This window comes from Diabrotica undecimpunctata, chromosome 3 (genome assembly GCF_040954645.1).
Source record: "Diabrotica undecimpunctata isolate CICGRU chromosome 3, icDiaUnde3, whole genome shotgun sequence".
Classification (NCBI taxonomy): Eukaryota; Metazoa; Arthropoda; class Insecta; order Coleoptera; family Chrysomelidae; genus Diabrotica; species Diabrotica undecimpunctata.
Genome location: NC_092805.1, coordinates 151,789,922 through 151,817,384, shown reverse-complemented (window position 1 = coordinate 151,817,384; position 27,463 = coordinate 151,789,922). Strand labels below are relative to the sequence as shown.

At 32.1% G+C, this 27,463-nt stretch overlaps 1 protein-coding gene across 1 annotated transcript in view; it reads left to right on the top strand.

The window, feature by feature from the left end:
* The first annotated feature begins 22,008 nt into the window (after positions 1-22,008).
* Positions 22,009-27,463, top strand: part of LOC140436091 (uncharacterized) — a 56,711-nt gene continuing 51,256 nt past the window's right edge. Inside the window, exons 1-2 of the mRNA XM_072524799.1 lie at positions 22,009-22,231; positions 22,352-22,452. Of these exons, the coding sequence (XP_072380900.1) occupies positions 22,009-22,231; positions 22,352-22,452 (324 nt within the window). The remainder of the gene's footprint in view (positions 22,232-22,351; positions 22,453-27,463) is intronic.

Genomic DNA, 27,463 nt, shown 5'->3' with positions numbered 1-27,463 from the left:
TGTAATCCACTAATTTTTCGCTAATGGCCATTTGGTCGATGCGATTTTCTAAATAAAAAAAAAACACTAGGATCGCTGTTACAAATTGTGAATACTGAAGTCCTACCCAATTATATCACACAAGTCCACAGACTGGAATATTTGCATATGCTGATTAACTGTGTCGCAACAGCAATTGCTACTGTTATGGTCATTAAGATCAGAACACGACGGGGTACCAACATCGGAAGGACTGGTAACAGAATAGCACCCTGGGAAAAATGACTGCTGAGTAGAGTAGAGTAGAGTATTTATTTAACTACAAAACAGATACAAATATTGTTTGTAGCAAGTCAAAAAAATATATAGTATACAAAAAATGAATATAAAACCTAACTTAAATATATACAAACAAGAACACATATTAAACAGAAAAAGATTTATGGCAAAGTTACGGTAAGCAGTTCAGTGGATGTTCTGCACTGAGTCATATATTCTTCTGATCAGTAAAAACAATGTTTTAGATAAAAGATATTTTTTATAACTTTATCGAAACTATTGCAGCTTAGCTGTTTGATACTTTTTGGTAAAATATTGTAATAGTTATAATTAAGACAATTTTTTTCTTAAAGACTTAATCTACAGCGATTTGTTCATAGGTAGTGACAGTTTCGCGTATTGTAAACGAAGACATCAACTGCTTTATTAAATGGGCACGTTTTCTGTGAATTTCAGTTAGAACTTAAAATATCAACAGAGTAGGTAGAGGCATAATTTTGAATTTGATAAAAAAAGGTCGGCAGTGTTCTAGATAACTATAATAATAATAATAGTCTCCCGTTTTATACCGCTTCGCAGCTTTGGGAGTATAGCAGGGTAGTCTGCTATATCTAGGGCCTACGGTATACAAGGAAGGTAACATGGCCAGTGCTACGCTTCAACCGCCTATTATTACCCCTGGTTTTACTCAAGGTACTCATTTTATTCAGGCTGAGTCGACCTGGGGCCTATAGACATTTTTAAAAATGTCTAGTTGTTCTTGCCGGCGGTAGGATTCGAACTCCGGACCACCGGCATGCGAGGCAAGCACCCTACCGCTTGCGCTACGCAGGCCCGTTCTAGATAACTAACCTCTGATAAAATCCTCATAGCTTTCTTTTGCATTCTAAAAATTTGAAGTGCATTTGTTCAATTGCTCCATATGATTACACCATAGTGTAGGTGAGATTGTAATAAAGAAAAATATGTCATTTTTAATGTCTCGAAATTGAAAACCCTTGCTAGTTGGCGAATAACAAATAATGAACTTGATAGCATTTTCTGAAGTTGTGAGATATGAGCCGACCAGTTCAGTCGATTTTCTATGGTTTTTCCCAATAAACTATTATTCTTTTTCTTTGTTATCTGTATCATTGTGTAAATTACTTGCAGATATAACCAAATTTTGCGTTTTATTAGAGTTAAGTTTTAGTTTGTTTGCAGCAAATCATGAGCAAGATTTAGTAGGAACTTCCTCATAAGACATTTTTAAATCATTATTTTTTCCTAATATAACGTATGTGGTATCTTCTGCGAATTGTATAGTTTTGTACGCAAATCTAAACATAAATAATAAACAAAAGAGGTCCTAAGACCGAACCTTGTGGGACTCCATATTTTACGGATAGAAAATCGCAGAGATAACCTTTAGACGCTACCGCCTGGTGTCTGCCACATAGATAAGAAGTTATAAGCTTAAGAGGGATACCTCTGATTCCATAGTAATTTAATTTGTGGAACAAATGTCGTGAGAAACGCAATCAAAAGCCTTCGACAAGTCGCAAAGAGAAATTGCTATGAGATTGCCGCGTTCAAGCTCCTCAATCAAATCACTCACAACAGTAAATACTGCGTTCGTAGTAGAACGAGCCCTTCTGAATCCATATTGTGAGTTGCTAAAGTAATTATTTGACTCAAAATAGAAATAAAATTGTTATTTGATAACCTTTTCAGTCACTTTCCCAAAAATAGAAACAATGCTTATAACAATGCAATAAATAAGAATTGAGCTCAATGGTCACAAAAACCAGATTTAAATACGCCCACTTTTTAGATATTTTTAAAAAAAATTTCATAATGTTGTAGATTCAACTACTGGACTAGGTTGTGATTCTAGTATAATCTTTTATAGTTACTTTAAAAGATATTAATAGATTTTGAAGAAGATTGAATTACTGAGTAGGGACATTGGACAAATACCGGAAGACATACGGGGAGTAAGAAGTAAAAAAATCATCAAGAGAGCAGAAGAAATATTGCTTAACACTCTAAAACACTCACGACATGGTCCAACACCTCAAAAATGCCTGAATATTAAAACAAAAACTCTCTGTTTATTCAGGCCGAATAACGAGATACAAAGTTCGCAACAACCGAAAATGCGACAATATACTTTTTGAGCATGCAGAGAAGGCGTTTTATAGGAAACTTAACTCCACTATAAAAAATGAAAATAAATCATACCCAAGACAAGAAGAAATTCACGAGTTTTGGGGAAATCAACTTTCCACGCCAGCTACTTATAACACCAATGCTGGTTGGATTGAAAACACAACGAATAACTGTCAGTATTACAATAATATTCTTTACGAACCCTTTACCGCTAAAAAAGTCTCAAATACTATCAAAATACTTCATAACTGAAAATCTCCGGGACCAGATTAAGCTCAAAACTTCTAGCTAAAGAAGTTTTAGAGTGTTCATGAGTGCTTGTCAATGTTTCTTAATCATGCTGTCTCTAATCTGCAGGAAATACCATCATTTCTTACACAGGCAACTACTTATCTAATACCAAAGGATCAAAATAACACCCAAGATCCAGTCAAGTACCGCCCAATTACCTGTCTTCCAACTCTGTAAAAATTGGTCACATCCTGTTATTTTATTTATCGTATGGCACTTGACACTTTTACATTTAAATTTACATATATTTTGTATAAAACATATGTATTTATATAGTCTATCGACTCTGTAGCCGCCATTAGGAAATCCTCAGACCTGCCATGGTTCTTAGGGATCTTGTAGGACACTGTTCTGTAATGTGACAGATGGTCACAGAGTGGGGATGGTCGTTTACCCCATTTGTGCATCATGTTACCGCATCTGCCGTGTTGGGTTCTGATTCGGTTCAGCATAGTCCATGTGTTGCGTGGTAAGTCAAAACCTGGTGGTTTTTGTGTGATGCAGGGTAAGCTGCTATTTTGTTGTTCCATCCATTCTCGAGTCCAAGTGGTCGTTAGTTGAACTCATTTTCCACAGTAATCTGTGCTGTTTTTATTGGCGGTCGTCTGGAGCGTAAACGGTTACCGTTGGCAGCATATATATATCTTGATGAATTAGCAGGATCTCGTTACTAAGTATCTTTTTGTACTCAGTAGTGAGGGAGTGTATGCGCCATAGTTTTTGTGGTGGAATGTGGCTCAGTACTGGGAGCCATTGCGTAGGGGTGGATTTGATAACACCAGCAATCATTCTCATTGTACTGTTCAATTGTACATCTACTTTGTGTATATATGGGCTGTTAAGCCAGGCTGAAGAAAACAAGGCCCAGGGCAGATGATCGCAAGGTGGAAGCCGATGTTCCCCATGTTGTGCCGCACAGCTTCTGGATGATGTTGTTTCTGGATTTCAGTTTTTCCGCTGTTTTTTACAGATGTTCCTTAAAAGATAGGGTTCTGCCAAGAGTCAACCCAAGGTACTTTGGTGTTTTATTGTAAGCGAGTGTGGTGTTTTCGAATTGGATGTTCAGTGTTCTTCCTACAAGCTTGTTATTTAGATGAAAACTGGAAACCTCTGTTTTGGTAGCGTTTGGTTGGAGCCTCCATTTACGAAAATACTTTCCCACTGTGTGTAAGTTTGCCGTAAGGATTTCTTCTGTTTGTTCAAATGACTTACACCTTGTTGCAAGTACCCAGTCGTCGGCATAACCAAACTTCCTTGATCTGGTTTCTGGTATATCAGCGATGTACAGACTAAAGAGAAGAGGAGCTAGGACAGATCCCTGAGGCAGTCCATTCTTCAGTTTTCTTAGAGTGCTGATGTCGGTTCCCAGTCACATCCTGTGTGACCAATGTATACAGAAACCAACAGAAAAGATGCGCTAAGGGTTCCAATTAGATGAGGTTGTCATCACGACGTAGAAATAATTTCCATTTAATATTTAATCAATATTTATGTAAAACTGCGAAACTACAAGAAACCCATTACAATTATTAATCTTATTTATAGTGTTAATTGGAAAACTGTCCATTAACTTATTATAACAAATTAATATACAAATTCTATCACATACATTAATCGAGTGACGTTATGTGCTATTGTTAGTTATGTTTCTTAAACACTTTCAAGAACAATATATAAAGTCTAATAAATTATTTTTCTCAAAACGATAGTTGAAAATTAGTCCTTTATCATTTTTGATATGGAAAAACCGTACAAAAAAGAAAGATTTCTTTTAAATGTATATGCAACAGTTGGTTATGTATTAGGTGTTATACCCACAAAATTTAAGACACTTAACATAATTTTTTTAGTCATATATTCAACATTATCATACTATGTGACCATAACCTTTCTGTACAATCTAGAACAAATCGGACTACATATTATATTACCTCTGATCAATGCATATAGCTATGTTTTATATAGTTTCATGTCTTTATACATTATGAACACAAACCGATATAAATGGAATGACTTTATTGTATGTCTCTCCCTTATGGATGGCAAAAATTTTAAATTTAATGGAAAAGTACTACTTGCAAAAATATTATTTTTTATTACAAGTATCGTGATACTAACCCATGGAGCTATTGTTTTCACAGACATTTCTCGTTTATTTTTAATAGCTGCAGATATTCAGTGGTTATACACTTACTACCAAATGTTGATTACGGTTGTAATTTTAATGGAAACAACTCATATATTAACACGAAAACTTGAATATATCACTAAACTGTTACCATCCACATTTCAAAGCTATTATGGTATATCGAAGAATGTTATATTCAAAAATATTAACGAAATAGAGACTACTTATTCCAACATTATCAGTTGTATTGAACGCTTTAATGAACTATTTGGATCGCTAGTATTGTTGTTTTATTTTGTATATTTTTTGGAAATGCTTGCTTGGTGTAACTGGGCAATAGGAGCAATTGTCACAGATTGGGAGGGTATTGAGACAACTATTCTATTCAATGCAATACCGTTTCTATTATGTCTGTCTGTAAGTGTAGGATAATATATATATATATATATATATATATATATATATATATATATATATATATATATATATATATATACATAACTATTTTTTATCTCGAGCTTTCAACTGTGTTTACAATTATTTTCAAGAGTTGCTAAAAAATACAAAATATCTTACAAAGTGGAACTAGAAAAAAAAATTATATTAACTCACCAAATAAAATTAGTTTTGTTAATAAATTGCTGCTAAACATATTTTAAAAAAGTATTCTAAAAACTTATTAATATATGTAACTTATTAACTTACAATTCTTATTTATAAATAAGTTAGAATAGCGACCAATTACAAATAAGATAGATGCCTGAAAAAATGTACCAAGTATATGGAAAATTAAATCAAAATGTGATATTTTACTGGTTTTATAAATAAACTATAAAGAAAAAACGGGTGTGGCAGTCCAGTGGGACTGCCGGTAGAAGTTATACTTCTATACACGCGTTCGCCGTTACAAATTTATATGGGAGTCAATCTGCACAATCATTACATTATGTAATGCAACAGTTAAGAGAGAGCAGAAAGAGAAACAGAATTAGGTATATAGGTATATGGTGCATCGTTTGCTGCATATAAACTACATGTGACCTGTAATAGGAGTATAGTAAATGAAGGATTGAATCAATATTTTGATGAAAATATTTATTTTTATTTTCATATATGTATGAAAGGAGTTGAATGACAAAAAAATTTTTTACACATACTCTGCAGTAAAATTCATTGTTTATTTTGTTATTAATATAAAAATACAGTACAATACACTGCAACATAATTCAATATAATAATGCAATACAAATTAAAATGTAATATTCATAAATATTTAAAAATGAAAATATACATAACTTACTTACGCATATTTTTAATTTACCATGATAATAATATTAATAAAAAAATAGTAATAATATTTATAAATATTAAATATATTTACAAAAGGAACATTTTTATTCTCGAAAGAGAAAGAGAAAGAAAATATATCGTCTGTCTCTCTCTTACCTATATCTTACATTTGTAATGATTTTGCCGATTCACTCCCGTACAAATAACGTCGAACGCGCGTATAGAAGTATAGCCTCAAAAAATGTTTGTGGAAGAAAAAATAAAAAACCAACAACTCGGATTATGTTGTAAATTTTCATTTTATTTTAAAATTTCGCATTTTTGCGTATATTACATATATTTAATAAGATTAATGTATTTCAAAATTGACAGTTCTCGGTCATACATTCTCGAGAGATAAAGAGAGAGAAAATATATCTTCTGTCTCTCTCTTACCTATATCCTACTTATGTAATGATTTTGCCCATTCATTCGGAAGTATAACTTCAATAATATAATTATAAATTTTGCTTAGATTTTGAATTTCTGATCTTTTGTTTAAATTATTGTCACTTCTGCTAATACAAACCATTTCTAAAAAAGTCCTTTTGAATTTATTACTTTCACTACACAAAATTTTAATGTTATCAAAATCCATAATATCGTCTTTGTCGATTACATGCTCTGCTAAAGCACAAGATGATTTTTTAATTCTACAATCACTTTTGTGGGAAATAATGCGATTTGACAGATTTCTTCCAGTCTCACCAACATACTCAGCTTCACACTGACTACAACTAATGCTGTATACTACATTTGTTTTATCTAATTTGTCTATAGGATACTTAGTTTTAGAATATAAAGATGAAATAGTTTTGATGTTCTTTGTTGCTATTTTTATATTGTCAATAACCTTTAGTGTTTGTATTAATTTAGGTGTTAATGATCGTATAAAAGGTAGTGAATGATAATAGATGTTCTGATTGTTGGATACAATGTTCTGAGCTTTAGCAAAAAATGGTGTTAAGTTATTTATATTAACAATATTAGAAAAAAGCATCCTATGTAGCATATCTGGAGGATAAGAGTTCTCAATTAAAATATTTTTTAACAATTGAAGATCTTCTTGTAGATAATCTGGATGAGAAAGCCTTAAAACACCTTTAAAAAGCCTTTTAATCCTGTTATAAGGTTCATTTTCATCTTGTTTGGATAACACGGGTTTTCTGAACCATCTGGTTTTCAACACATTGTTTGTAGTTCTTACAATTCTCATGTCAAGGAATGGTAGAGAATTATCTACCTCTTCCTCAACTGTAAACTGTATATGTTGATTATGATTGTTGAAAATGTTGACTGTTTCATGAATTTTGTGTTTAGGAAGTGCCAAAACTATAAGTAAACATTCCAACTATAAGTAAAATATTGGTTTTCGTATCACATAATATTTATGTTTCATTATATTTAAATGTATGTATGTTTATGTATATTTGTCTTTTGGTATTAATTATTTCTAAATAGAGTTTCATATAGTCCTCTTGCTCTTAATTTTGTATGGTAATATACATACCCAATGCGAATGGGAGAAACCGGCGAGTTCTAGATTGAACATATAGTCATTCTTCACCCTTTCTGATGGCTTTATACGTTGTATAAAGCCTTTTATTATAAGGTGACAAACTTCGGCCAAGAAACGTTTGGCTATCGATAACAACTGTATGCCGAATTTTGCAGAGAGTATCCAGAAATCCAAGTATCTGAACAAAGAGTAGCAGACCAATATCGGGTAATTATAAGAGCAAGTTGCAGAGCAAGTCCCTAAAGAAATCCTAATAAGCAGATTCCTGAGCTTCTCATACAAGAAACGAAATCTGACATTACACAATAGGACAATGACGAGTTGCACGATAGTCTGGTAAATGAGATGACATGTGCCGTACAAAAGTTTAGTGGAACAAACCTACTTAGCAGACCACCGCTACCAAAAATAAACCGTTCTAAGAAACTAGGAGCGCTGTTACAAATTGTGAATACTGAAGTCATACCCAATTATATCACACAAGTCCACAGACTGGAATATTTGCATATGCTGATTAACTGTGCCGCAACAGCAATTCCTACTGTTATGGTCATTAAGATCAGAACACGACGGGGTACCAACATCGGAAGAACTGGTAACAGAATAGCACCCTGGGAAAAATGACTGCTGAGTAGAGTAGAGTAGAGTATTTATTTAACTACAAATCAGATACAAATATTGTTTAGAGCAAGTCAAAAAAATACATAGTATACAAAAAATGAATCTAAAACCTAACTTAAATATATACAAACAAGAACACATATTAAACAGAAAAAGATTTATGGCAAAATTACGGTAAGCAGTTCAGTGGATGTTCTGCAATGAGTCATATATTCTTCTGATCAGTAAAAACAATGTTTTAGATAAAAGATATTTTTTATAAAGCTCGTGGTGTTCGTGTCTATTAAGGTATAAAAAATGTTTATTAAAAGCTTAAATTTTTTTTTTTATTTTAAAGAAGATCTTTTCGGAATTAAATCATTCCATCATCAGTTTACTAAAAGAGAGAGTAAAAATACCAATATTAAAAAACAAGTAAGTTAAAATTTAAATGTATAGAAATGACACGTTGGTTTTTTACTACTTACATAAAAGGTTGTTAAAAAACATTGTAGGGCCACATAAAAACATTGGAAGGACATCCGTATTAAAATATAATCCTCATATTTATCTGTACTAGGTAACCTGTAATGTACCAGGTAATGTAAGTCGATAAAACCTCACCAGCTACAGGGGGTCATGTAAGATGCCCCTATTTTCAGTTTTTAATAATCAACAAGTTAACAGTCTATTGCATTTACCTTGATAAATACCATGAGGATTATATTTTAATACGGATGTCCTTCCAATGTTTTTATGTGGCCATACAATGTTTTTTAACAACTTTTTATGTAAGTAGTAAAAAACCAACGTGTCATTTCTATACATTTAAATTTTAACTTACTTGTTTTTTAATATTGGTATTTTTACTCTCTCTTTTGGTAAACTGATAATGGAATGATTTAATTCCGAAAAGATCTTCTTTAAAATAAAAAATTTTAAGCTTTTAATAAGCATTTTTTATACCTTAATACACACGAACACCACGTGCTTTGTATTCAACAGGTATACTAGCCACTCCTGGATATCTCCACTTCATGGTTTGTTCCAGTTTCACTTTTAATTTTTTTATAACTTTATCGAAACTATTGCAGCTTAGCTGTTTGATACTTTTTGGTAAAATATTGTAATAGTTATAATTAAGACAATTTTTTTCTTAAATACTTAATGTACAGCGATTTGTTCATAGGTAGTGACAGTTTCGCGTATTGTAAACGTAGACATCCAACTGCTTTATTAAATGGGCACGTTTTCTGTGAATTTCAGTTAGAACTTAAAATATCAACAGAGTAGGTAGCGGCATAATTTTGAATTTGATAAAAAAAGGTCGGCAGTGTTGTAGATAACTAACCTCTGATAAAATCCTCATAGCTTTCTTTTGCATTCTAAAAATTTGAAGTGCATTTGTTCAATTGCTCCATATGATTACACCATAGTTTAGGTGAGATTGTAATAAAGAAAAATATGTCATTTTTAATGTCTCGAAATTGAAAACCCTTGCTAGTTGGCGAATAACAAATAATGAACTTGATAGCATTTTCTGAAGTTGTGAGATATGAGCCGACCAGTTCAGTCGATTTTCTATGGTTTTTCCCAATAAACTATTATTCTTTTTCTTTGTTATCTGTATCATTGTGTAAATTACTTGCAGATATAACCAAATTTTGCGTTTTATTAGAGTTAAGTTTTAGTTTGTTTGCAGCAAATCATGAGCAAGATTTAGTAGGAACTTCCTCATAAGACATTTTTAAATCATTATTTTTTCCTAATATAACGTATGTGGTATCTTCTGCGAATTGTATAGTTTTGTACACAAATCTAAACATAAATAATAAACAAAAGAGGTCCTAAGACCGAACCTTGTGGGACTCCATATTTTACGGACAGAAAATCGCAGAGATAACCTTTAGACGCTACCGCCTGGTGTCTGCCACATAGATAAGAAGTTATAAGCTTAAGAGGGATACCTCTGATTCCATAGTAATTTAATTTGTGGAACAAATGTCGTGAGAAACGCAATCAAAAGCCTTCGACAAGTCGCAAAGAGAAATTGCTATGAGATTGCCGCGTTCAAGCTCCTTAATAAAATCGCTCACAACAGTAAATACTGCGTTCGTAGTAGAACGAGCACTTCTGAATCCATATTGTGAGTTGCTAAAGTAATTATTTGACTCAAAATAGGAATAAAATTGTTGTTTGATAACCTTTTCAGTCACTTTCCCAAAAATAGAAACAATGCTTATAACAATGCAATAAATAAGAATTGAGCTCGATGGTCAGAAAAACCAGATTTAAATACGCCCACTTTATAGATATTTTTTAAAAAATTTTCATAATGTTGTAAATTCAACTACTGGACTAGGTTGTGATTCTAGTATAATCTTTTATAGTTACTTTAAAAGATGTTAATAGATTTTGAAGAAGATTGAATTACTGCGTAGGGACATTGGACAAATACCGGAAGACATACGGGGAGTAAGAAGTAAAAAAATCATCAAGAGAGCAGACGAAATATTGCTTAACACTCTAAGACACTCACGACATGATCCAACACCTCAAAAATGCCTGAATATTAAAACACAAACTCTCTGTTTATTCATGCCGAATAACGAGATACAAAGTTCGCAACAACCGAAAATGCGACAATATACTTTTTGAGCATGCAGAGAAGGCGTTTTATAGGAAACTTAACTCCACTATAAAAAATGAAAATAAATCATACCCAAGACAAGAAGAAATTCACGAGTTTTACAGCATCCAACAGCATTCACACCAATGCTGGTTGGATTGAAAACACAACAAATAACTGTCAGTATTACAATACTGACGAACCATTCTTTACGAACCCTTTACCGCTAAAAAAGTCTCAAATACTATCAAAATACTTCATAACTGAAAATCTCCAGGACCAGAGGAAGCTCAAAACTTCTAGCTAAAGAAGTTTTGGAATGTTCATGAGTGCTTGTCAATGTTTCTTAATCATGCTGTCTCTAATCTGCAGGAAATACCATCATTTCTTACACAGGTAACTACTTGTCTAATACCAAAGGATCAAAATAACACCCAAGATCCAGTCAAGTACCGCCCAATTACTTGTCTTCCAACTCTGTAAAAATTGGTCACATCCTGTTATTTTATTTATCGTATGGCACTTGACACTTTTACATTTAAATTTACATGTATTTTGTATAAAACATTACATACATGTTTACAAACGAACATCTAACTTATTTATATATTATATCGACTCTGGAGTTGCCATTAGTAAATCCTCTGAATTGCCTTGATAGGATCTTGTGGGACACTGTTCTGTAATGTGACAGATGGTCACAGAGTGGGGATGGTCGTTTATCCCATTTGTGCATCATGTAACCGCATCTGCCGTGTTGGGTTCTGATTCGTTTCAACATAGTCCATGTGTTGCGTGGTAAGTCAAAACCTGGTGGTTTTTGTGTGATGCAGGGTAAGCTGCTATTTTGTTGTTCCATCCATTTTCGAGTCTAAGTGGTCGTTAAGTTGAACTCATTTTCCACAGCAATCTGTGCTGTGGAGGAATATCTAGGAAGCATCATATCAGCAGATGGCAGAGTTAAGATAGATGTACAAAACAGAATAACCCAAGGGAAAAAATGCATCCGAATACTGAATTCATTACTGTGGTCTAATAAAATAAAGATGCATACCAAACTTCGCGTATACAGAGCAATTGTAGAACCAATTACCACATATGGTGCCGAATGTTGGGCGATGACAAAGAATGAACGAGATAAAGTAGACGTTGTGGAAATGGATTATCTTAGAAGGTCATGTCGAGTATCGAGAATGGAAAGAATCAGGAATGAGGAAATACGAAACCGTACAGGAATTAGAGATACTCTTTCAGATAGAATACAAGGAAGGCAATTACAATGGTATGGTCACGTGATGAGAATGGGGGAGGAGCGGTGGCCAAAGAAAGCCTTAATGTATGTTTCGCCAGAAAGAAGGAAAAGGGAAAGACCACCAAATTCCTGGAGAAGAGAAATTACAAAAACAATGCAATCTAGAGGCTTAGAAGAGGGAGATTGGAGAGATAGGAAAAGATGGAGGCTGAAATGCGGGAAGCGGCAATCGCCGTAGGACCCCCGTTATATGATGATGATGATGAATCTGTGCTGTTTTTATTAATGGTCGTCTGGAGCGTAAACGGTTACCGTTGGCAGCATATATATCTTGATGAATTAGCAGGATCTCGTCACTAAGTATCTTTTTGTACTCAGTAGTGAGGGAGTGTATGCGCCGTAGTTTGGGTGGTGGAATGTGGCTCAGTACTGGGAGCCATTGTGTAGGGGTGGATTTGATAACACCAGCAATCATTCTTATTGTACTGTTCAATTGGGCATCTACTTTGTGTATATGTGGGCTGTTAAGCCAGGCTGAAGAGCAGTATTCTGCGATTGAGAAAACAATGCCCAGGGCAGATGATCGCAAGGTGGAAGCCGATGCTCCCCATATTGTGCCGCACAGCTTCTGGATGATGTTGGTTCTGGATTTCAGTTTTTCCGCTGTTTTTTACAGATGTTCCTTAAAAGATAGGGTTCTGCCAAGAGTCAACTCAAGGTACTTTGGTGTTTTATTGTAAGCTAGTGTGGTGTTTTCGAATTGGATGTTCAGTGTTCTTCCTACAAGCTTGTTATTTAGATAAAAACTGGAAACCTCTGTTTTGGTAGCGTTTGGTTGGAGCCTCCATTTACGGAAATACTTTCCTACTGTGTATAATTCTGCCGTCAGGATTTCTTCTGTTTGTTCAAATGACTTACACCTTGTTGCAAGTACCCAGTCGTCGGCATAACCAAACTTCCTTGATCTGGTTTCTGGTATATCAGCGATGTACAGACTAAAGAGAAGAGGAGCTAGGACAGATCCCTGAGGCAGTCCATTCTTCAGTTTTCTTAGAGTGCTGATGTCGGTTCCCAGTCACATCCTGTGTGACCAATGTATACAGAAACCAACAGAAAAGATGCACTAAGGGTTCCAATTAGATGAGGTTGTCGGCACGACGTAGAAATAATTTCCATTTAATATTTAATCAATATTTATGTAAAACTGCGAAACAACAAGAAACCCATTACAATTATTAATCTTATTTATAGTGTAAATTGGAAAACTGTCCATTAACTTATTATAACAAATTAATATACAAATTGTATCACATGCATTAATCGAGTGACGTTATGTGCTATTGTTAGTTATGTTTCTTAAACACTTTCAAGAACAATATATAAAGTCTAATAAATTATTTTTCTCAAAACCATAGTTGAAAATTAGTCCTTTATCATTTTTAATATGGAAAAACCGTACAAAAAAGAAAGATTTCTTTTAAATTTATATGCAACAGTTGGTTATGTATTGGGTGTTATACCCACAAAATTTAAGACACTTAACATAATTTTTTTAGTCATATATTCAACTTTATCATACTATGCGACCATAACCTTTCTGTACAGACATCCAGAACAAATCGGACCACAGATTATATTACCTCTGATGAATACATATAGCTATGTTTTATATAGTTTCATATCTTTATACATTATGAACACAAACCGATATAAATGGAATGACTTTATTGTATGTCTCTCCCTTATGGATGGCAAAAATTTTAAATTTAATGGAAAAGTACTACTTGCAAAAATATTATTTTTTATTACAAGTACCGTGATACTAACCCATGGAGCTATTGTTTTCACAGACATTTCTCGTTTATTTTTAATAGCTGCAGATATTCAGTGGCTATACACTTACTACCAAATGTTGATTACGGTTGTAATTTTAATGGAAACAACTCATATATTAACACGAAAACTTAAATATATCACTAAACTGTTACCATCCACATTTCAAAGCTATTATGGTATATCGAAGAATGTTAGATTCAAAAATATTAACGAAATAGAGACTACTTATTCCAACATTATCAGTTGTATTGAACGCTTTAATGAACTATTTGGATCGCTAGTATTGTTGTTTTATTTTGTATATTTTTTGGAAATGCTTGCTTGGTGTAACTGGGCAATAGGAGCAATTGTCACAGATTGGGAGGGTATTGAGACAACTATTCTATTCAATGCAATACCGTTTCTATTATGTCTGTCTGTAAGTGTAGGATAATATATATATATATATATATATATATATATATATATATATATATATATATATATATATATATATATATATATATATATATATATATATTATATACATAACTATTTTTTATCTCGAGCTTTCAACTGTGTTTACAATTATTTTCAAGAGTTGCTAAAAAATACAAAATATCTTACAAAGTGGAACTAGAAAAAAAAATTATATTAACTCACCAAATAAAATTAGTTTTGTTAATAAATTGCTGCTAAACATATTTCAAAAAAGTATTCTAAAAACTTATTAATATATGTAACTTATTAACTTACAATTCTTATTTATAAATAAGTTAGAATAGCGACCAATTACAAATAAGATAGATGCCTGAAAAAATGTAACAAGTATATGGAAAATTAAATCAAAATGTGATATTTTACTGGTTTTATAAATAAACTATAAAGAAAAAACGGGTGTGGCAGTCCAGTGGGACTGCCGGTAGAAGTTATACTTTATACTTCTATACACGCGTTCGCCGTTACAAATTTATATGGGAGTCAATCTGCACAATCATTACATTATGTAATGCAACAGTTAAGAGAGAGCAGAAAGAGAAACAGAATTAAGTATATAGGTATATGGTGCATCGTTTGCTGCATATAAACTACATGTGACCTGTAATAGGAGTATAGTAAATGAAGGATTGAATCAATATTTTGATGAAAATATTTATTTTTATTTTCATATATGTATGAAAGGAGTTGAATGACAAAAAAATTTTTTACACATACTCTGCAGTAAAATTCATTGTTTATTTTGTTATTAATATAAAAATACAGTACAATACACTGCAACATAATTCAATATAATAATGCAATACAAATTAAAATGTAATATTCATAAATATTTAAAAATGAAAATATACATAACTTACTTACGCATATTTTTAATTTACCATGATAATAATATTAATAAAAAAATAGTAATAATATTTATAAATATTAAATATATTTACAAAAGGAACATTTTTATTCTCGAGAGAGAAAGATAAAGAAAATATATCGTCTGTCTCTCTCTTACCTATATGTTACATTTGTAATGATTTTGCTGATTCTCTCCCGTACAAATAACGTCGAACGCGCGTATAGAAGTATAGCCTCAAAAATGTTTGTGGAAGAAAAAATAAAAAACCAACAACTCGGATTATGTTGTAAATTTTCATTTTATTTTAAAATTTCGCTTTTTTGCGTATATTACATATATTTAATAAGATTAATGTATTTCAAAATTGACAGTTCTCGGTCATACATTCTCGAGAGAGAAAGAGAGAGAAAATATATCTTCTGTCTCTCTCTTACCTATATCCTACTTATGTAATGATTTTGCCGATTCATTCGGAAGTATAACTTCAATAATATAATTATAAATTTTTCTTAGATTTTGAATTTCTGATCTTTTGTTTAAATTATTGTCACTTCTGCTAATACAAACCATTTCTAAAAAAGTCCCTTTGAATTTATTACTTTCACTACACAAAATTTTAATGTTATCAAAATCCATAATATGGTCTTTGTCGATTACATGCTCTGCTAAAGCACAAGATGATTTTTTAATTCTACAATCACTTTTGTGGGAAATAATGCGATTTGACAGATTTCTTCCAGTCTCACCAACATACTCAGCTTCACACTGACTACAACTAATGCTGTATACTACATTTGTTTTATCTAATTTGTCTATAGGATACTTAGTTTTAGAATATAAAGATGAAATAGTTTTGATGTTCTTTGTTGCTATTTTTATATTGTCAATAACCTTTAGTGTTTGTATTAATTTAGGTGTTAATGATCGTATAATATAAGAGGTAGTGAATGATAGTAGATGTTCTAATTGTTGGATACAATGTTCTGAGCTTTAGCAAAAAATGGTGTTAAGTTATTTATATTAACATTATTAGAAAAAAGCATCCTATGTAGCATATCTGGAGGATAACAGTTCTCAATTAAAATATTTTTTAACAATTGAAGATCTTCTTGTAGATAATCAGAATGAGAAAGCCTTAAAACACCTTTAAAAAGCCTTTTAATCCTGTTATAAGGTTCATTTTTATCTTGTTTGGATGACTTGAGTAATAGATTATAAATCTATTACTACACACAGGTTTTCTGAACCATCTGGTTTTCAACACAAAGTTTGTAGTTCTTACAATTCTCATGTCAAGGAATGGTAGAGAATTATCTACCTCTTCCTTAACTGTAAACTGTATATGTTGATTATGATTGTTGAAAATGTTGACTGTTTCATGAATTTTGTGTTTAGGAAGTGCCAAAACTACAAGTAAACATTCCAACTATAAGTAAAATATTGGTTTTCGTATCACATAATATTTAAATTTGTAGATATTTAGGTTTCATTATATTTAAATGTATGTATGTTTATGTATATTTGTCTTTTGGTATTACTTATTTCTAAATAGAGTTTCATATAGTCCTCTTGCTTTTAATTTTCTATGGTAATATACATATCCAATGCGAAAGGGAGAAACCAGCGAGTTCTAGATTGAACATAGTCATTCTTCACCCTTTCTGATGGATTTATACGTTGTATAAAGGTCATCGTATGTGCAGAGAGCAACACCAATTCGGCGAACACACCTACAGACAACGACATCGACGAAAATAAATTCGCATGTCGGACCTTTTCACTGTGTCGGAAGTCAAATAATAAATAAAAGTGATTAAAGTAAAATATAGATAATAAGTGTTTATAAAAAAGAATTTTCGATTCGTCTACATTGAAAAAAAGAACGTAATTTTATTAAAATATTGAAAGTAGCATTGATAAATAAATTAGATTTCGGCAAAGTGACAAAAAGATAAGAAATATTTATCGGTTGGTTTTTAAGAACATTAGCCAGATAATTAAGTAAACAATACAACAGGAAATCGTAAGTAAGCAGAATTTTAGTTCTAATAGTAATAATATTAGCTTTGATACAAACAATATAAACATATAGTCAGGGCCGGCTTCTGAGTTTTAGGAATAAAAGTGTTGGAGTATTGGACGCAGCCAGCGCGGGTGTGGGCGGAAATTTGAATTGAGTAGCGTTTTCGCACAACTGCACCCGTGACGCAGTGACTAATAACCCTAACACAGAAAATTACTATAAATAAAGAACAATGAATTCAGATGAGGAGTTAACTGATGAAGGAAAAAGGAGGAGAGAAGATGATGAATATTACTCCAGGAGATAAAAAAAAACACCGAGAACCCCACAAAAAAGAGAAGAAGAAAACACAAGTGGAATCGACGAAATGATGAAAATGATGAAAGAATTAGCAATGGATGTAAAAGACATAAAAAAAGAACAATATAGATCACGAAATTACAGAACGAAAAGATCAACAAAGCGACTACAAAGATGAAATAAGAAAGATGCGAGAAACAAACGAAAAAGCTATTAAACAAATAGGCCAATTAGAGAAGGAAATTACCGCAGCAAACTAAAAAATAGAGAAACTGGAGAAAGAAAAAAAGAGGAAAAATGTAGTAATACAAGGACTAAACATTGACACAAATGATCAAAAACTATTGCGAGAGGCCGTAGAGAACTTTCTAGAAAAAGAACTACAAGTGTCAGTAGATGTAAATGGAGCGAGAAAAATAGGAGAAAATACTACCTTAGTAGAACTTAACAGCGTGAAGAACAAAATTGAAGTAATGAAAAATAAAAATAAACTAAAAAACAAAATAGACGAGCGAATCTACATAAATGATGATATGTCAAAGGAGGAAAGAATTATCCAGAAAGAAATTAGAAGTAAGGCTATGGCAGAGAGATATAATGGAAAAAATGTAAAAATAGGATTCCAGAAGCTAATCATAGATGGAGAAATATGGACATGGAATAACAGCCAACGACAATTAGTAAAAGATAAAAATGTAAAACCAAAAAACTAACAGCAAAATTTAAACAGGCTAAAATAACAAAGATGACTTGGCAAGATAAAGGTACAAGAGATGAACAAAATGTAAAGATCATTACTGGAAACAAAGTAATAAACGAATGCATATTAGTAGGGACATGGAATGTAAGAGGAACGTACGAGGAAGGAAAACTAAAACACATAATCGACGAATGCAAAAAATACAAGTTTGAAATAGTAGCACTACAAGAAACAAAACAATTAGGGCAAAACTCAATGGAAATAAACGACTATTTATTTTTCAACAGCGGGGGAGAAAATAGAATGTTAGGCACAGGCTTTGTGGTAAATAAAAAGCTGAAAGATCTAATCGTTGACTTCAAACCAATTTCAGAGAGAATATGTCTATTAAGAATAAGAGGAAAATACCAAAAAATAACGTTTATAAATATACATGCACCGACTGAAGACAAAAGTATAGAAATAAAGGAAGACTTTTATAACCAAATAGATACAGTATTCGAAAATATCCCCAAATACGATGTAAAAATAGTGCTAGGTGATAGTAATGCAAAAATAGGAAAAGAAGAAATATATGTACCCACCATAGGAAAATACAGCTTGCATGAAACAATGAACGAAAATGGTCACTTCCTAATTAATTTCGCGAAAGAAAGAAATATGATCATTATGAGCACGTACTTCCAACACAAAAGAATACACCAAGGAACGTGGAGATCACCGGATGGGAAAACCATAAACTAAATTGATCATGTGCTTGTCGAAAAAGATATGCAAAAATGTATAAAGAACATAAGAACATACAGAGGTCTAGATGCAGATTCAGATCACTTTATAGTTGGAATACAAATGAAACAACTTATTCCAGTGCTTAGAAACCAGCGGAAGAAAAAGTATAAAGCAACTAAACCTGTGAGACTACTGACAGAAGAGGAACAAAATAAATATGAAAGAATAGTCAGTAGAGGATTAGATAATATTGCAGAAAGTGGGGATATTGAACAAACATGGATGCAAATAAAAGTATGTATGACCAAAGCAGCTCAGGCCAGTAATAGAAATATAAAACACGAATACAAAGAATGGTTCGACGATGAATGTAAAATGGAACTAGATGAACGAAATAAATTAAGAATGAAAATGATGCAAGAAAAAACAACAGAGATAGAGAGAAAATACAATGAACAAAGGAAAAGAGCCAAAAGAATAATAAGATCTAAGAAAAGAAAATACAATGAAGATAAATTAAAATGTATAGAACAGAGCTATAAAAATAGAGAAATAAGAAACTTATATCAAGGGGTGAAAAATGAGAAAAAGGGGTACCAAGGAAAACCTGTACACTACAAAAACAAAAGTTGAAGAAATTTAGTAAGTGACGAAGAAATATTGAGCAGATGGAAAGAATACTTTGGCGGAGCAGATGGAGAACTTTTAAATGAAATCCCCACAACAGAATATGAAGAGAAAGAAGAAGCGAAGGTAAATGTCGATTAAGAACGAATAGAGGAAAGACCGCCTAACGAAAAAGAAATGAAAGAAATAATAGAGAAACTAAATAATAATAAGAGCCCAGGAAGAGATGAAGTAACAGCTGAAATGTTTAAAGATGGAGGACCAGTACTAATTAAGCATTTGGAAAAGTTGCTAAAAGACATGGGAACAAGAAAAATTACCGAAGGAATGGACCGAAGCGATACTGTGCCCTTTTCACAAAAAAGGCGACAAAAGTTTATGCCACAATTACAGGGGAATACCCCTACTAAATGTTGCATATAAAATACTTGCAGTATATATAAAAGATAAGCTATCTCAAAATATAGATAATGGCATAGGGGAATATCAATGTGGATACAGAAGAGGGCGCAGCACAGTGGATCAAATTTTTCTACTGCGCGAAATACAAGCAGAAAGCTACGAATATGGGAAACCTACAATGGCCCTATTCATCGACTTTAAACAAGCGTTCGATAGGATAAAACGCAAAGCAATATACAAAGCACTACGTGAAATGCGAATTAGTGAAAAACTGATAAGAATGGTAAAAGTGACACTCCGAAAAACAGAGAATAGGGTTAAAATAAATGGCGAAGAAACAGATAAGTTTGAGGTCAGTGAGGGGGTGCGACAAGGAGACCCACTGTCATCGCTGTTGTTCAGTATCGTCCTCGAAGTTACCATCAGAGAAGCTGGAATCAACAGGTCAGGACTTATATATCAAAGAAAACACCAATGCTTAGCATTCGCTGACGACATTGTACTGATAGCCAGAAGTAAGCAAGAATTAAAAGAAATAATAAAAAGTTTAGAAATGAAAGCGAGAAAGAAAGGGATGTACATAAATGAAGAAAAGACCAAATATATGGAATGGACAGAAAGAGATTACCTACAAGAACAATATCTGACAGTAATAACAGATGAAAAAACATATAAATTCGAAGAAGTAGAAATATTCCAGTATTTAGGAGCGACATTCACGAGAAGACCAAATATGAAAGAAGAAATCCAAGCGAGAATTATGGCCGGTAACCGTTGTATTTTTGCACTAAACAATTTATTAAGAAGCAAAAACATATCTAGAAGGGCTAAGATAAGAATATATAAGACAGTAATAAGACCTATTGTATTATATGCCAGTGAAACATGGACAATGAACAAATCCGAGCAAGTCTTGCTGCAAGTCTGGGAAAGAAAAGTGCTCAGGAAAATATTTGGAGGTAAATTATGGAATGGTATATGGATAAAAAGACCAAATATGGAATTAGAGGAGATGTATGGAGAATCGAATATCGTAGGGATCATAAAGTCACAAAGACTGAGATGGTTGGGACACATCCAAAGGATGGAAAACACGAGACTGCCAAAAAGAATGCTAATGGGAGGAATAGGAGGGAAAAGGAAGAAAGGCAGACCGAAAACCAGGTGGAAGAAGGATGTTGAAAAAGACATAGAAAAACTTAAAATACCAAACTGGAAAAATAAAGCAACAAACAGAAAAGAATGAAAAAGAATAGTAACCCAAGCCATGGGTCTTCTAGGCCTGGAGAGCTAAATTATATATATAGTCAATATGTGAAAGAAAACCAAGAAGGGAAACAATTTTTATTACACAGTCATTGCTACCAACGGTCGTTTTTAATGGCAAATTTTCCATTAATTTCTAATTAAATTACAATAAATATTAATCGATTGACGTTGTGTTTATTTACGGCTATTCAAGAACAATTTGTTAAACACTTTCTGAAGGCTGATAAATAAATTTTGTCAGGGCTACAGTTTAGTCCATAATCGCCTGTAATATGGAAAAACGATACAAAAAAGAACAGTTTCTTCTGAATGTATATGCAATAATTGGTTGTATATTTGGTGTTATACCCACAAAGTGGAAGATACTTAACATAGTTTTTTTAATCATATATTCAACATTATCATATTGTTTGTTTCTAGCTCAGCCTTATCTATTGTATAATGCCGACAAAATCGGATTCCATGTTGTATTATCTCTGATCAATACATATAGCTATATTTTATATAGTTTTATGTCGCTATATATTATGAACTCAAACCGATATAAATGGGATGACTTCATTGCATGCCTCTCTGTAATAAATGATAAAGATTTTAAATTTAGTGCAAAAGTTTTAGTTGCAAAGCTAATATTTTTAATGACAAGTATCGCGACATTGACACATGGAGCTATTACGTTCACAGACACTTCTCCCATATTTTTAATAGCAGCAGATATATATTGGATGTACACTTTGTATCAAATGTTGATAACTGTTGTTATTGTAATTGAAGTAACCCAGATATTAACAAGAAAACTTGAATATGTCACTAAAATGTTACTATTGATATTTCAAAGCCCATACAATGGATCAAATGTTGGTACGTTCGAGAATATTAACGATATAGAAAATGTTTACTCCAATATTAAAAATTGTACCGAACAGTTTAGTGAACTATTTGGATCGCTAATTCTAATGTTCTATATGATTTATTTTGTAGAAGCTCTTACTGTGTGTAACTGGATGGTACAAGCTATTCTAGCGAACTCTGCTGGAAATACTCTTTTGTTCGATTCAATGCCATTTGTATTAGGTTTGTCTGTAAGTATTGAAAAATAATTAATTGAGGCTTTTGAAGTGTGTTTTTATATATTCTGAGATTTTTGCATTAAAAGTTAAATGTAAGTCCAAAATTTCCGAAAAGAATTAAGACGCTTATTTAACATCTATTATTTTCTTAATCGGTTATACATTTTACGTGTATAAGTAATACTATCTATCAAACGGAAATGTACCAAAACTTAAAAGAGTACTTCATCATCCAGCCTTCTGCTTCCAAAGTTGAACATAGACCTACCCTAATATCTTCGTCTAATAAATTCGTCTCATTTTGATATAATATAAAAGTAGGAATCGAGGTCAGTAATAATATAGATAGATTGGTAGTCAATTTTAGTTGTAATTTAAGATGTAAACACAAGTAATTGGAATCGTTAAATAAGTAATGTCATCCAGTTAAGTTATCCAGTGTAAATACAAGTGAATAAATATGTAGAAACAATTTAATATATATTTACTATAACTAAATTCATTAACAGAAAAGTAGCCATCATGAAATGCATGTACAGAACACGCGAAATCTGATATTTATATAATTGTACAGGGTTGTATTAAGATTCTAGCAGTCTATAACATCTAAATTTGAAATGAATTAATTTATAATTTTTAGGATTACTGTTAAAATAATAGTAATCAATGATTAATCTTCCAAAGAAGTATACTTTAATATTAGTTTTTGTAAACTGTCATTCACACATCATTAGATAATTGTGGTATTAATCAAAAGGCAAAAAATAGAAAGTTGTTTTTATACATTTTACGCTTTAAGACCAATATTTGGAAATAAGTAATAATATTATCATTAATGATATAAAAAGGAGACCTCTTCTTGTGTAAAAGTTAGGGAAAATACTTATACATATATTATTGGGTAGATAGACTTATACATTTAACATTACATTAACATTAAAAAATAAAATTTATTAAGTCGACGTTTCGATTTCGATTTAACATTTATTTGTGTCAGCAGAAACGAATGTATATTTAGAAGAATTGTGACGTCACTATTTTTGACTTTGATGCCGGTTATGTCGAAGATGGTTCGACATATCAAAATGCCGTTTTCAGATTTTGATTCAGGAGATAAAACTATATATGAATCCATTGATAGATCGTCCCCAATATTGCATAGCCGACAACGCACAAAGGAACATACTTTGCGGATGTAAAACGAAAGGTTTTCTTTGAAAATGATGAAAAAAACTTTTTAGTATTACATATAAGTAATATCCAATTACGAAAAATAAGTACTGGAAAACTACATAGGTACAATGAGTAAAATGGGTTACAGTTTTTCATTTTTAAAATATTCCATTTTGTTTATGTAATTTCGAATAATTTCGTATCTTTTATTTATCATTGCTACTCATTTCCACATCAAAAGCTAGATCCATCTTCAACCGAATGGGGGCCTTCTTCCAGAGCCACAACCTCTCTCTTGCTATAAAAGTAAGAATGCTGCGATGCTACGTCTAATCTATTCTTTTTTATGGCGTTGAATCGTGGACCTTGAACGAAGATATGTGCAGAAAATTGGAAGCATTTGAGATGTGGCTGTATCGGAGAATACTTAAAATCCCGTGGACTGACCGAGTCACCAATGAGGAGGTCCTCAGAAGAATGAAGAAGAACCGAGAGGTACTGACCACCATAAAATCTCGAAAGTTACAGTACTTTGGATACATTATGCGAAATGAATCCAGATATGCCCTTCTATAAGCCATCCTGCTAGGAAAAATATTTGGACAACGGGGTCCAGGAATTACATGATGGATTTTTCAGACCTGTCGAGAGTCCATCCAAAAATGCTTGTCTTTATGAGGTGACTGATTTATCAATCCATGTTTTTCATTTAGTATGACCGGCGTTAATCCAAGTCTCATCTAAATAATATATTTTACGATTGCCATTCCTATAATCTTTTATCTGCCTTAAAAATTCTCTTCTCCAGATTACAAGGTCATCTCTGTCTGTAAGCATACTGTTCCTGTCACGTTTTTCAAATTTGAATTGAAGTTTTTTCAAAAGCTTGTAAAAAGTAGTACGTTTGAAATCAGGTAGATTGGGTCGTCGTTGACCTGTTGTAAAACTCTATCTATCGTGGGAATTTCATTTCTAAAAAAGAATTGATGCACACCTTTTTAATATATCTTTTCAATTATGGACTGACACTTGCAACCCTTTTATCATCATAACAATTATTATAATAGAGTCAAAATAATATTAAATTTACTTACTTCAGTTGAGAGAAAACAGCAAACACCTTAAAAATGTGCGCAGTTCTAAGTTTATTTAAATAACACTATAATTATAAACCGACACTATAATTATACCAACACACACACACACACATATAAGTAAAAATTATATTTATATACCTAATTAAATTCAACAGACATAAATGTGATTCGTAAGGATTACTGAATCCATATCTGTTAAAACTGCAAATTATGCGTCTTTGTTTAGAGGTGTAGATTGTCGTTACTTGTGAGTTTCTACTTGTTACTTTTGATACGCTTTTGTATATAATCAGTTACAGTATAAGTGATTTTGTAACAAGGAGATACCTCTTCAGCATCTCTAGATTTTGGGAATGAATATATCACGCGTCCGTAGTGTTGATATTCTACTTTTCTGTTAGGCGAATATAATATAATCCTCTCCCAAGGTCAAGATGTAGTCGCGAAAGAAATATCGCCAATTCGTTTACACATTATTATGGTGGCGATAAATCCATTCATAGTTTAGAGGTAATGGATTTTGACAAGAGCTATGAGTCATGCCGATGCAATACACAAGTTTACCTGTTATTTACAAGGTCGTAGCTCTTGTCAAAATCCATTACCTATACTTATCGATACGAGACAATTGTTATATTTTTTATTATTAATCTAATTTATTGTTTTTATTTATTATCAAAGGTTCTACACTTATAACACTTACAAGTTTATTTAAAGTCTTTATTTGTACAATATAACTAATTTATTTCACACTAATAATTATATAATTTATCTACATTTATTATAATACGTGCGTTACATTTTAAAAACTCGACGCGATGTTCAAAAACTAACTGTTCCTCAAAAACTAAAATGTCTATATATATATATATATATATATATATATATATATATATATATATATATATATATATATATAACCGTTAATCAGGAAGGAATTCCATCAATGTAAACAGGTTTTTTTAGCGCAGGGTACCCATCGGCTATTACCTGTGGTTTCTGCCGGCTGGTGTATGATCTAGAAAAAAATTGTATGAGAAGGATATTAGTAATAAATATGTTTACAGTTTTGAGTCATATGATGCGTCATTATCTATCGTAACACAATACATGCATATTACACACGAGTATCTGAGTACATTCATCCAATTGTTTGAAGTAGCAATTATTGACAGTGGCGGCCGGTCAGGGTCGGCAGGGTCGGCAGCTGCCGACCCACACCGTTATAGATATTATAGATTTTTTTAATATCTAATTTAATCAGTATTTCAATAATTAATTGTGGCAGGTAATCAGTTGATGTCATTTGTTTTTGTGAAATAAAAAAATATCTGTGAGATAATAAAGACAATTTTATTCATGGTTTTAAAAAGAATTCGACCAATTTGACCAGACTAAATTTTATTCATGGTTTTTAAAAAAAAATTCCTCCAATCTGAGCGTTAAGTGATCCCTGCGTAGACACTTTTCAAATTGATGATCCGATATCGGAGACATCCATCCGCCTGTGGGAATATTAGTTGATTAGCAACCAAACATACATTTCTTTCCATATGAACTTATTTACCAAGTACGGCAAATTTAAATTTGCCGATGCTTCATTTGGATTGGTGATTGGTCGCGAACTGTACATTGCGAGCGCGGGATGAAATGTTATTTAAGTAAGTAGTAAAGTGAACTGATATTCAGTGCACGAACTAGCCTTTCTTTCTGTGATTTATTTTTATTTTCTAAAGTAATACTGTGATACGTTACGTCTGCCGTAAATAGCTAAAGGTTAAAGGGTTTTTTAATATATTAGAAGTTTTTTTTTAATTAAAGTGTAAACAAATTCAGGTAAATTAACTCAAAAAATGCAAACCATGGGAGAAACTGTAAGTATTGATAAGTCTGATATTGTAAATTATATTTTGCATAATGGATTTTCATCTATTCCATACGAAGAACAAATTGTTATTAAAAATAAGGGGCGTCCTTTGCCTAAAATGTCCCGGTTTATAAATATTAGTGCGGGTAAGAAAAGTAATAGATCACTTTCAGATAATTTGTACAGCAAGTACTCATGGCTTACCGGGAGTGAAATAAAAAACAAACTTTTCTGTTGGCCATGCATTTTATTTTCGACAAATAGGGGCAAACATCGAAATCCGTGGTGTGAATCTGGTTACGATAATTTAAAGGAATTATTTAGGGCTTTACATAAAAATGATATTTTGAAAGATCATACTTACAGCCAGATTAAATTGGATTTATTTGGAAAGCAAAATATCTATGTTTCATTAGATAATGCCCAACGTGAAAATGCTATTAAACATAACGAAATTGTAAAAAATAATCACGCTGTTTTACGTCGTTTAATTGATATTGTAATTTTTTAAAGTTGTCAGGAATTATCTTTTAGGGGACACGATGAATCGGAGCATTCGTTAAATCAAGGATCAAGGTAATTATAGAGAACTAATAAAAATGTTTAAGAAATACGATTTGGAATTTTCTAATTTACTTTCTGATTCGAAGACATTTAGCGGTGTATCTAAAACAGTCCAGAATGAATTAATAGAATCAATTAGTTACATTTTGCATAACGTTATTGAATCTGAGATTAAGGAAACCATTTGCTTTTCACTATAGGTAGATGAAACTACCGACATATCATGTCATTCACAATTATCAATTGTTGTTCGATGCGCGTTACGTGGTAATATCTATGAGAGGTTTTTAGGTTTTACAGACGTGAGTAAAAGCCATAAGGC